Genomic DNA, 12,027 nt, shown 5'->3' with positions numbered 1-12,027 from the left:
ACGGCACGAATTTTGTCTAGAGTGGCAACCCTGCTCTGCTTTTGCAAAAATAAAGGAGAAAGGAGGCCATTTTTCCCTATCGTCAAATTTTGTGCATAAACAAAGATGTGGTTTGAAATTTTGCCCAGTTTCGGCATCGTTATGGGCGCATTAGCTGTCCCAGGAGTAGCCTGCTACTACATCAACAAGCTCTGCTTAGGAAATGTGAGTTTCGCCAATCTTTTAATGTCATTTATTCAATTTTAAGCACAATATTTTTAACTGAGAACAATATTCCATTTTTTACACTGCTCATCTATTATTACCATTTATTTTTTATTTACAGCCCTTTAAAAGGAATTTGGACTCATTTGAGAGCCAGCACGTGTACAGAAGAGACTACCGACTTACAGGAAATCCCTACATACAAGCTGTAAGTTAAATTGTGCAATCTTTAAAAGGTGTGCATGTACTAATTAATTTCATTTTTAATTAAAGGGATTGGACAGCATTCCAGATGAATAGACAGAAAATCCCTTATGTGAAAGCGTTAGAACTTAGTTCGTTGATGTAAATAACCCATCACACTGTTTTATGTAAAATAAATTTCCTGGCAGGCAAGTAACAATTAATTAACTCGAGTTTGGTTCAATTTTATTTATTTGTACAATTACCTTGCAAATAATTTTGTATGAATATGAGCTAGCCGGAATTTTCAGCCTGCTCGGAACTTGCAGGTTTGCGTCTTCGGGACACAAAAGTCCTAGATTTTGAAGGTTTTTGGCCATCTTCAGATTGCTTGGCACCAGACAGTTCGGAGCTTGGGCCGTCGGAGCCTCCTTTCCCATCTCCTCTTTTTAGCATTCCAGGTCGATAGATTTGAAGGGCAGGGCGGTCTTTGTTCCGCAATCTGCCAGGTTTGCCTCCTCCCTCAGAATATTGCTGTGTTTTGGACGAGGACGAAGAATCTTCAGACTCGGCTTTGGCATCACCGTCGGCTTCTTTTGGCTGGTTGGATTCCTGCTTGGCAGCAGCTCGTGCAGCCCTCGCTTCCTTCATTTTTTGTCTCTCCTCCTTGTAGCTTTTGGTTTCCTTTGAAGGCGTATTCTGCTTAACTCTAAAAAGAACATATAAATTGTTCATAACAATACAAATTTCAAAGTCATACTTTGTGTCAGATTTTTCAGTCTCTCTTTTGCCTTCTTTTTTCTCGTCCACTGGTCCTTGACTTTTCTTGTCTCTCTTAGGGGGGTCCCGTTTTCTTGGATGCTCAGGCTTGCCCTCTCTTGCTGGAGGTGCTTTCTTTCGTTCGGGTTGATTTTCTGTTGGGGCAACACCTGATTTTGATTCCTCTGGGCCATCCTATGATATTTCAATTATAAATTTATGAATTAGTTCATCAATAATGAACAAACCTTTCCAGCACCAATTTTCAACATGTCCTTTAGGTTCTTGGTCAATTCCTCCTCGACAACTTTGACTTCTTCCTTTGGTTTGGCTGTCAAAATTTTCTGAGGTGCCTTCTCCTGCAGTACAGAAATGTTTTATTTTGATTATAATTATAGTTCTATTACCAAACCTGTTTAATTTTATCTCCTTGACGTTTGACATCCTTCACCTTCTTCTTATCATCGTCTCTTTGTTTCCTCTTCTCAGCTCTCTTTCTATCTCTTTCTTCTCGTTTCTCATCTCTGATTCTAATTCTGTCTTCTTTTTTCTTCCTTAAAAAGTCCAATAAAGGTGTTGAAACTTTTATAACTCCCTTGTTAGCTAAAATAAAAAATTTAGTCTTTGATAAAATGAAATTTTTTATTATTGCAAACCTTTCAACTCTCTCTCCTTGGCATTGATTTCCTCAAGAGTTTCCACTGCTGACATGGTCGTTTCTGTTTCAGATTGCTTTTCTTTATTTTCTAAAAATTTCAGAAAGTCCGGATCTGTTTCGATTGTGCCACATTTGTTATCCTTCTTGCGATTTGACTTCCTAGGAATTTTTTGGAACGGAGCAAACTCTACTATTGCTGGATATTCATCGCCTGTGAATATAAAGTCATGGAGTACGTAAAAAATCATATTTTCAGAATCTAACCTTTGCTGTCCACAAAAACATAGCCATCAAACTTTTCAGTGAAAATGAAAATATCCTCTTGGTTGCAAAAGTTAATGTATGCTCTCGAAAATGCGAATCGACCAAGGGTCAAGTCTGCATTAACAAAGCATAGATAGTCGTTCTTGGGAAGAGGAGACACTTCTTCGAGAAAACAATCTTTGGTCATTGACGGTGGCAAATGTCGAATGACAACCTTAAAATAATTACATACATAGCTCATTATAGCATTAATAATCTAAATAAGCAATTAATAATTTAAATTTTAATGTGTATTAAAATGAAATTCAGTTGAAAAATATTATAAATTTTTCTTGCCTTTGCGGCAGGACCATTTTTGTTTGGTCTGCCTTTGTTTTCTTTGTCCTGATGAGTTGTCGATTGATTTGTTTCGCGGTTTTGTGTATCTTCTTTTGGGAGCATCTTCTTGAAATATTTTTAAGTGTATTTAAAATTGCTAGACAAAATCTCGGACGTCGTCTTCCACTTCTTGTCTCTTTTCTCTGCTTGTGTTGTATGTTGTGTTGTCTTCTTGTTGCTTCTTGGTTAGTTGTGTGCAAGAAGTATAAAAATTTTATACTTGGTTGTGTGTTGTGACTGTTGTGTTCAAGAAGTATATGTAGAACATTTTTCTTCTTGGTAGTGTTTTATTTTTGTTTTTGGGTTTTCCAAGGAGTGCTTGCAAGGAGGAGTCTTGTGCTATGTGCTGCAATCTCCAAGCCAATGACAAAGCTCCGTTTTCTCTTCTAGTCTCTGATTGGCTATGGCACCAGTAGCACACCTGCGTTCAAGGTTCAAAGCTCCTTGCTTTCAAGTAAACACAACAACAACCAACAAGTAAAGACAACAACAGTCACAACACAAGCACATTGGCAAGGCACATTGGTCTGGTCAGGGTCTGGTCGTCTGGTCCTGGTCTCTTGCTTGCATTTGTGAACTGTGAAGGGTACTTTCAATTTTAAATATCTTAAAATTTAGAATATATTGTCTTAAAATGAGCGGAGGGTTCAAGAAGAACACACGCATTCGTGCACCAGACGTCTTGGGTACAAAGATTTCGGTGGAAAACGCACAGTTGCTTGTGTCAACAGGGGCCCCAGAATTCGACAACGTCATTGGTAATTTGGTTATTATTAATAAAAAAAATAGACTTGTTTAAATTGATTAATTATTGAAAATTTGCAGGTGGTGGATTAGCAGTTGGAACTCTGCTCTTGATTGGTATGTACATATTCATACATAATTAGATTTTTTTATGTATTTTTCTTACAAATCAAAAAATATTCCGTGTTTAAATATTAAAAGTCGATAAAATTTCTACAGAGGAAGACAGGAGCAACAGTTATGCAAGTTTGTTAACAAGACTGTTTCTGGCTGAAGGTGTTCTTGTAGGTCATCCACTGCTTGTTGCTTCTAAGGATAAAAATATAGACACTCTGGTAGCTAAACCGTGCATACATAAAATAAATGCAATTTTATAAAGACGTGACTGCTTCTAGATTTCAAGCTTGCCAGCTGAAGATCAGACAGGCAATGTACCAGAAAATTCTAAACAGGTGTCGGAATCAAGTGATATGAAAATTGCATGGAGGTACCAACACATGCCCAACAACTCATCTGACCGCAGCAACCGATCTGTTCAATTTGGTCATCACTTTGACTTAAGTAGAAATTTAGTACCGGAAGTGCTTTCGTCTATTAAACTGACTCGATGGAGTGGGGGCCCTGTGAAACATGACAAAACAGCTGAAGGTATAAGTTCTTAATTGAAAAATTATATTTTTTTAACATTTTTTTAATTGCAGACGTTTTGTCTCCTGAGATCCAAACTTTATTAGAAAGTGTGAAAAATTCGCTAGCCGAACACAATTGCTGGGTCCAATGCAATGTATCGGGCGGCGAACCAGTCAAACAGAGGACTGTTTTACGAATGGCAATATTATCACTTGGTTCTCCATTATGGGAAATAAAATCTGAAAAGATTCCAGTGATATTCTATGCACTTCGAGCCATTCTGCGAGCTTCCTGCGCTGTTTGTTTAGTCACCATTCCAAGCCATTTCTTCAACGTAAGTATTATTTTTACTAAAGACTCAAACAATTCAATGTAAAAATATTTGATCATATAGGCAGCAACTATATCACGCTGCAGGCAAATCAGTGACTACAGTATTCAACTAATACCTGCCATCCATATTGATGGAAAAGTGAATCCACTTCTCTCTGGCCAAGATGGTTTATTCAAAATCAATAAATTGCCATCAATCAACACAATTACTCCCTACAAACCAGCTACATTGGATCTGGGCTTTAAAGTGCGGAGGAAGAAATTTTGCATCGAGGTTAAATACAGTTAGAATTTTATTTTTTCTTTAACTTCTGTTAATTTAGAAACTGCAATTGCCTCCGGAAATAGCTGAAAGTGAAGAGAGGGAGCAGGATGACTTTGTAGGACCTAAATTATCACAAAGCTTTGGTGGCTGTGGATCAGGTTCAAATAAAAACCTGGAATTTTAATAAATATGTGATAATGTGATTTATTGTTTATATTAGTGATTAAGCAATAAAATAAGTCTTTACTGGGATGAAAGATACGTGTAGAATTTTCCAAATGCATCAACCAATGGCATTTTCAGAAAAACCTTCAGGCCGTTCAAAATTTCTTCTTCTAGGTCATCATTATCGGCACCTGAAATAGTTTTAATTCTAAATTTAAAAAAATTACTAGTTAAAAGATAAGTTATATATTACTTAAGCTGAACTCAAATTCATGTGGAATTGTTTGGTCTTCGTTGTAGTTCAATTTTAGCATAACTGCGAAAGTAGCATTGTCTTCCTTCTCCAATGGAAGAACAATTTCAACTTTCTGGCAGTTTGAACTCCATATGCATTGGGCGTAAGGATAAGCTTTCTGCAATTTGTTTTGCTGTTATTTTACTGCAAAATTATATAACGACCTCAAATTTACCATGAAGTCAGAGAGCTGGTGGTGGCGATTGAAATACGCAAATACACATTCCAAAATTTTAGGCAAAATTTCTCCGGGATTGTCTTTGAAGGTGATAGGCAGTTTCTTTGAAGTCAAAATAGAACAGACATCTTTTGAAAATGTATATTGCAGGATAGTAAACTCTGTTGGATAATAAATCAAAATACCGCAGAATATAATTCAATGAAAATTATATAAAATGTAACTAAATAAAAAATAATATTATAATTGGTACCTTCATCTTTCAGCTCCAGTTTCATAGAGCATTCTCCTTTCACCACTCCCTTTTGGTTGTCGTAAAAGGTGAGAACTGCTACATTCCTCTTGACTCCCGTAAATGTTGTTTTTACACCTGACATACGGTTATAAAAATTGATTAATAAACTTAATTCACTGTTGGTTAAATATATGAAATATTATAGTTAAATTTATTGTTAATAGAATTAAGCTTCTATATCCATAAACTTTTTGTATCAGTAACAATGTGCTATACTCATGTACTATATTATGTATAGTATAACATTAAATTTGCATAAAAATCAGGATCCAAATTGGATTTTTATTACAATTAATTTAAAGCGTGTCTGTCCACACTACTGCTAATTAATGGCGGAGGCGGGTCCATAAGATCTTTATAATTATGGCATTTTGCAGCCACAGCTACTGCCAGAGGCACATACAGCCCCGTTCACAATTGTTGGGTGAGCCTTAATTTTCTTACCGAAGTGCTCCAGCATTTTCTTTTTTATTTTTATGTCTGCAAGCTTATTTGATGAGTTTTCATTCTCTGTGCCGATGGGTGGCTTGAAGGATTTCATAGTTTCTGCCAAATCTTTTTCAAGTTTCCTGCGAGCCTTCCGTAACTGGTGAAGTTTTTGTTTTGAATCTTCAATGCTGAGATTTTCGTCATCTGCAGTTAGAAAGAATGTCCAAGTTGACGACAGGATCGTCAATCAATACATATTATGTATTATTGTACATAATTATAATTATTAAATTTAATAATTATCAATTTGATAAATATATTGTGACGATCGCGTCGTCCCCAACAGCCTTCCAAACAAATCTGAGATGTTACGATCATTATGGATAATTATAATGTAATACATACATACATAATCATGTGTACATATCACACATACCCAGTTGTAGTAAAATTATTAATTGTTTAAAATTCATCATTGGCATACCCGACATGGTCGAAGGAAGAAAACTGTTGTTCCAGAAAACCAAACAAATTATGTATATAAATTTATTGTTAGCGCGCGCTGTGATATTTATTATCCTTGTTGATCGTTCCGTTTGCTGCCACCGCCCCCCTTCCAGGGTTGCCAAAAACTAAAGGCGGCGTGTTCATTGCAATATTCACCATGCAGTGCAAATTTTTTTATAAATTCTTTTGCATCTTTTACATTGAATCCTCACTCAGTCAGGCTATTACGAAAAGATCGCCATGCATCCTTTTGATATAAACAATGAATCTGGTTCAACAAAAGTCATTTGAAAGGATTTATTTTGAGAAACAACAATAAAAATTAAGCCATAATTTATTTTCATTTGTGACAGAGACAAAGCGTGATTTTTACTTGAAGATCTTTCCTTGATTGAACTTGCGTCCCTTAGAATCCGTAGCAGTCCAGGAAAAGTATTTGCTGACAATATCCTTTGTTTCAGGCTTGTTTGCATCCAATTTTGTCCAACTGTAGCTCTCATAGTCGGTTTGCCAGTCGGGGCTTAGCTAAAAAATAAAAATAGGATGAGACGCTGCAACACAAATTAATTTTATTAAGAGTTCCAAGAGACTTTCAGAATCCTTTTGGTAAACTCTATCACAGGAAATCAAGAGAGAAGATTTTTTCATCATACTAAGTAAAAATATTTCCTAGGACAATGTTTCACTACACACCTCAAAGGCCAGCTTCTGTCCTCTGAAGACCCAGATTCCAGAAATTGAGCTATCATTGTCGGTTCCGAAAAGACAGACCGAGGCAAAAGCATTCTTCTTGAGCTTTTCTATGCGCTGGAACATTCCCGTGATGAGGTTGCAACTCATGAAAACCTTTTCCAGTTCATCGTTGTATTTATATTCGCCCTTCCAGATGGACCAGTGATCCTTGTCAAGCTTTTCCCAGAAGAAGGGGATCGATTTTGATTCATCTTCATTTGAATAGCAGCGCTTGAACTCATCTAGATTGAACGTTCTGAAAAAAAAATCATAATTTAGTAAAAAGAAAACAATGCTTCAAATTTAAGTAGAAAAGAAAAAAGCATTAAATGCAATGAAAATTTTTCAGAATCCTTTTGGAAAATAATCACTAAGTATATTTAATTAGAGGTATCATCACAATAATATGAAAGTATATAGGAGTATATCATTAGCCCAGAGAACATACCCAGCAGGGATATCTGCAAAGGGATCCTTCTGCTTAGGTTCAAGGGCTAATGCTTCGTCCGCCGCATCAGGTTCAACTTCAGGTTCCTTTTCCTTCTCCTGCTTCTTCTTGGGTTCTTGCTTCTTAGTATCCTTTTCCGATTCGCTTTTCTTTTGCTTCTTTCCACCCTCCTTGGGAGCGGCACCTCCACTCTTGCCTAAAACAAAAAAATAATCCAACTCTTTACATTTTTCAGATTGCTTGCTAAAAACCTTCTACAAAACCCAAAACCCCAACTTGAGCAGTTTTATTTTGAAACAAAAAATTGCTCCTAATTTACAGGAGATCTTACCCTGGAATTCAGCAAATTTCTTGGCATCAAACTCTGCTGCCTTCTCGCAGAATTTGAAGTCCTTGACAACAGCCTTGAACTGGGGCTGGTTGACGATGGTGGTGAACCATCTGTTGGTGTTTTGATACGGTTTCCTGAAGTTACCATCAAGAACGTGCTGGTATAAGTTCAGCAGGTTGGTGGCAACGACAATGTCAGCCAGGGAAATCCTCTCACCAACCAGGTATGTCCTGGTCAGCAGATGGCTGTCGAGGGCCTGCAGGATTCTCTTAACATCCTCCTTGGCACGGTCTGTCGATTGCTTGTTGGCCTGCATGATGCTGATGGCAGGGTAGACCCATGTGCAAGAGGCGGGCAAGATTTCACTGTCGGCAAAAGAGAGCCACTGCTGCACCTGGGCCTGCTCCAGATCGCTGTTGCCACGCAGCTGTTTGTTCGAAACTGAAGACATAGTTGACAAGTTAATTTTTCGACTGTGGAAAATTCCATAATATTTTAAATCAAGAGAAAAATGTTCGGGGCGATTTAGTCCCTTCCGAGCTACAAAACTGAAGGGGTGGAGTATCCGATATTTTCTTTTCCTCGATGCAAAAAATTTCACTCAAAGCTTAAGTGAAACAAAAAATGCTTCGAGGGAGTACTCATCAAAAATTATAAAAAGGCAAAAAGCTCACCATAGTAAGCGATAGCGTTGCTCTCTGTCAAGTATTTGCCATCACTGGTTTCAAAGGCTGGGACCTTGAAAATAACATCAAATTTTTTATTAAAAAGTGGATTCCGAGTATGCGTGAAAATTATTTCTCGTCACATCTCATGATAATCAAACTGCAAAACGTCATCCGTGAGGTGCCACATTGAAAGGCCGGTATCGAACCAAGCAATGTGTCAAGACAAAAAGCCACGTGTGATTTCATGGAGAAATTTTGGAAAAAAATCGAAATAAAATCACGCGACGTTCCTAAAGTGCAGGGAAAAACAACAAACACGGGCTCTCACCTTGCCGAAAGGGAACTTTTTCAGGAAGTCATCCTTCTTGTTGGTTTCGCCGAAAACGAAGTTGGAGTCAACTTTCACATTGGCACCGGAGAATTGGGCAGCGATCAAAATCTTCTGCGCCCGAAAGTTGTCCGGGAAAGTATACAAGGTCTGAAATATTGTCGCAACGCATTAGTATGATTATTCATCTGCATTTTAGTAAGAGCTTTTGAGTCGATTATATCAATGATGACTCTGAAATTCCGCGATTTAAAAGTAAATTCATACTTACACCAGACGCCATGGTTGCGTTCGACAGAGGAAAAGAAGGAGGGATGGAAAGACGAGACACGAGACGAGCAGGCATGTTGATGTAGGACGCTGACTGGCTAGCGGCTGGCTAGCACTGGCAGCAGCGGGAAATTCGAAGTTTAATTTTTGGTATTGTGTTTTGTTGGCCAGCCTGCTCAGATGTTTTGCCTAATTTTCCTATTTAATTTAATTTTAGCCTATTATTTACCATATTTCCAATCACAAGAAAATCGGCTGAATTATCAATAAATTTTGCCTCAACAGTAATGTAATTTACACGTCCTAAATACATAAATAATTTTATTTTATTTTCTTCAAGTTCTTCAACTCAAAACCACTAGAGGGGGTGTTGTGGGTTGTGGGGTAGGGGGAGTGTGCTATGGAACAAAACATGCGCATGAGCAGACGTTTGCTCAGTCGCCGTCCCACATAAATTCGCATACAAAATAAAATAAATAGGTTGCGATAAAATTGGTACCCTGGGCGAGCGCTGACCCAGTCAGGTTTTATTGTCGATCTCGAAGATTTATTTCGTTTGCTAATCACAGGTTGCAACTCAGCTCGTAATCTCCGAGCTCTCACCAACTCCACTCATTCCAGAAAAAGACAAGAAAAATGGTAAGGATGTGTTTTATTGATTTTTCACTGGAACCAAATTTCCTGGGCGTAATTAAGCGCTAACGGTTGGGAACAACGGGGGCCAAAAATAATTTTTATTCACGGCTGCTTGAAAATTAGAATAAGTTTAGAATTAGATGCGTTGTGAAACATTCATGTAAATTTGACGGGTCATACATATCTTGTTCTTGTTTTACAACGCGCTATGTAAATGGGTTATGTCGGTTATGTATGTATAAATTTAATCCACAGCAAAAGTTATTGTGTTAATCAAATTAAGATTTTTTTTTCTTGAAAAACTTGCATAGAAAATTTTAATTGCTGTTTGCTTACCGAATCAAGTAATTAAATATATTTTTAGAATTAAAGATTTTATATTAGCATAAATTTAAATAAGCTGGAATCACCAACTTTTTTATTCATTTAAATATCTCAAATCATGTGGTTGGATGTTGGATCTATATTTTCATCTAATTTTTTCCCTTTTTTTTAAACAATTATTTACATTAATAAAATATTCTATCATGTTTCAGGGTAATGAGACATCACTGCCAATGGAGCTTTGCTCCAATTGTAAGTTTTCCTTTGCTTCTCATAATAATATTACTACAATAAATAACTTATTTATTTAGTTGACGCTGATGAGATCCGCCGTCTTGGTAAAAGATTCAGAAAATTAGATCTGGACAACTCAGGATCTCTGAGCATTGATGAGTTCATGACACTGCCAGAACTTCAGCAGAATCCTTTAGTGCAACGTGTGATCGATATATTTGACGCTGACGGCAATGGAGAGGTGGATTTTAAAGGTTTGTGCAGAAAAAATATGCTAGAACCACCTTTGTTAACTACAATTTGACTATCAATTTTCAAATTAAAATTTCAATTGATTTCAATCATTGTATTAAAATTTTAGAATTCATCCAAGGAGTGTCCCAGTTCAGTGTCAAGGGCGACAAGGAATCTAAGCTTAGATTTGCTTTCCGCATCTACGACATGGATAATGATGGCTACATTTCCAATGGAGAACTCTTCCAGGTATTATTTTACATTCATTCATCCACTTTAAAAAATATTTAGTACTATTATTAAAATTAAAATAACTTAATGTGATTGCTAATGGATAAATTATATTCAAGGTCCTTAAAATGATGGTGGGCAATAACCTCAAGGACACTCAGTTGCAACAAATTGTTGATAAAACAATTCTCTTTGCTGACAAAGACGATGACGGGAAAATCAACTTTGAAGAGTTCTGCACTGTGAGATATAGTATAAAAAGGTTGAAATATTCAAATTTTATTAAAATAATTTTTTTAGGTTGTTGGAAACACAGACATTCACAAGAAGATGGTTGTTGATGTATAAAAAAATCCTTCAAATACCAGTATGGTGAGACTATATCAAGAATTTCAGTCAGGCCTTTGATCATTTTTTTTTATGTTGTGCTTCTTTACTCTTCGACAAAAAAAAAATATTGTTTATTTCCACACAGTTTCCAATGGAATTTCTTGTTAAGTTTTGTTAGATAATGTGATACTTACTGAACACTGCTCTTTGAGTATTTTTGAGTGGCCAACTGGGAAAAGAAATCATGATGTGTTGGTGAATCTAAGTCACTGGTTTTTCTATGGATGTTTTTCTACTAACGATTGTAAAATCACCTGAAAAAGGCAGTCACTGCTTAAAACCCTTGCTTCTGTGTAGATAGTGTTCAGATGATTATGTTGTTGTCAAGATCTTTAATAATATTTAAAAAATGTTTACTATTATTGCCACCGAGACTTTCTTAAAAAGCACATCTCTATTTGCAAACAAAATTTTCTACATAACATATTGCCTCATCTCTGATTGTGCTTATTGATATTCATGGTCTGTAATTCTAACAATTGTTTGTTAACCCTCTGATCTTAGGGCATTTAAATATTTTTTATAACAGTAATTCAAGCAAGACATACCGATCTAATTAAATTATTGGGGGATAAACACATTCTAAGTTAGCTTATTGGATATATGCTAACTTTGCATGTGAATATCTCCATTGTCTTTTTTTCAGTTGATTGAAACAACTATATATTGTCCACTAACTTTGCCAATTTAGATAGTATATCAAATGTTTTCAAAGTTGCAAAATTATTTTAAAATGTAATTTAATAATCTGGATGAATTCTGTTTTTGATGAATATTTGAATGCCCATGGCTTTTGATTAAGTCCAAGATTTTTTATGGATGTTTTCCTTTAAATTTGGTGTTACCAGAGAGGATCTCTGTTGTTACTATATTTAACCAAAAAATAAAGGATACCAATCTTACAGCCAAACTGA

At 36.2% G+C, this 12,027-nt stretch overlaps 5 protein-coding genes across 6 annotated transcripts; 2 read left to right on the top strand and 3 right to left on the bottom strand.

Moving 5' to 3' along the window:
- Positions 1–621: 621 nt before the first annotated feature.
- Positions 622–2,747, bottom strand: LOC132200994 (regulator of nonsense transcripts 3B). The gene is made up of 7 exons (XM_059626843.1): positions 2,405–2,747; positions 2,069–2,282; positions 1,803–2,015; positions 1,559–1,749; positions 1,395–1,505; positions 1,148–1,341; positions 622–1,096 (listed from the first exon to the last, which is right to left on the bottom strand). Exons 1-7 carry the CDS (start codon positions 2,507–2,509, stop codon positions 682–684), a joined length of 1,443 nt encoding a protein of 480 aa, XP_059482826.1. The 5' UTR covers positions 2,510–2,747; the 3' UTR covers positions 622–681.
- A 152-nt stretch (positions 2,748–2,899) lies between these two features.
- Positions 2,900–4,700, top strand: LOC132200996 (elongator complex protein 4). Its single transcript, XM_059626846.1, has 7 exons — positions 2,900–3,204; positions 3,272–3,307; positions 3,410–3,525; positions 3,586–3,838; positions 3,892–4,154; positions 4,215–4,427; positions 4,477–4,700. Exons 1-7 carry the CDS (start codon positions 3,081–3,083, stop codon positions 4,600–4,602), a joined length of 1,131 nt encoding a protein of 376 aa, XP_059482829.1. The 5' UTR covers positions 2,900–3,080; the 3' UTR covers positions 4,603–4,700.
- Positions 4,597–6,424, bottom strand: LOC132200997 (uncharacterized). 2 transcript variants are annotated; one of them, XM_059626848.1, is made up of 6 exons: positions 6,265–6,424; positions 5,796–5,984; positions 5,310–5,426; positions 5,054–5,217; positions 4,837–4,996; positions 4,597–4,791 (listed from the first exon to the last, which is right to left on the bottom strand). In XM_059626848.1, exons 1-6 carry the CDS (start codon positions 6,269–6,271, stop codon positions 4,754–4,756), a joined length of 675 nt encoding a protein of 224 aa, XP_059482831.1. In that variant the 5' UTR covers positions 6,272–6,424; the 3' UTR covers positions 4,597–4,753. The 2 variants fall into 2 exon arrangements, with proteins under 2 accessions (XP_059482831.1, XP_059482830.1); XM_059626847.1 differs by having other exon boundaries at positions 4,597–4,774.
- A 179-nt stretch (positions 6,425–6,603) lies between these two features.
- LOC132200995 (elongation factor 1-gamma) lies at positions 6,604–9,223 on the bottom strand. The gene is made up of 7 exons (XM_059626845.1): positions 9,066–9,223; positions 8,795–8,944; positions 8,473–8,536; positions 7,799–8,239; positions 7,468–7,663; positions 6,981–7,275; positions 6,604–6,812 (listed from the first exon to the last, which is right to left on the bottom strand). The coding sequence occupies exons 1-7, from the start codon at positions 9,138–9,140 to the stop codon at positions 6,657–6,659; spliced, it is 1,377 nt and encodes a 458-aa protein (XP_059482828.1). The 5' UTR covers positions 9,141–9,223; the 3' UTR covers positions 6,604–6,656.
- A 264-nt stretch (positions 9,224–9,487) lies between these two features.
- Positions 9,488–12,024, top strand: LOC132199672 (calcineurin subunit B type 2). Its single transcript, XM_059624575.1, has 6 exons — positions 9,488–9,703; positions 10,237–10,276; positions 10,336–10,512; positions 10,620–10,741; positions 10,843–10,965; positions 11,024–12,024. The coding sequence occupies exons 1-6, from the start codon at positions 9,701–9,703 to the stop codon at positions 11,069–11,071; spliced, it is 513 nt and encodes a 170-aa protein (XP_059480558.1). The 5' UTR covers positions 9,488–9,700; the 3' UTR covers positions 11,072–12,024.
- Positions 12,025–12,027: the final 3 nt, after the last annotated feature.

This window comes from Neocloeon triangulifer, unplaced genomic scaffold, assembly GCF_031216515.1.
Source record: "Neocloeon triangulifer isolate White Clay Creek 2 clone unplaced genomic scaffold, ASM3121651v1 ptg000014l, whole genome shotgun sequence".
NCBI classification, from domain to species: domain Eukaryota; kingdom Metazoa; phylum Arthropoda; class Insecta; order Ephemeroptera; family Baetidae; genus Neocloeon; species Neocloeon triangulifer.
This window is presented reverse-complemented; position numbering and strand designations above follow the sequence as displayed.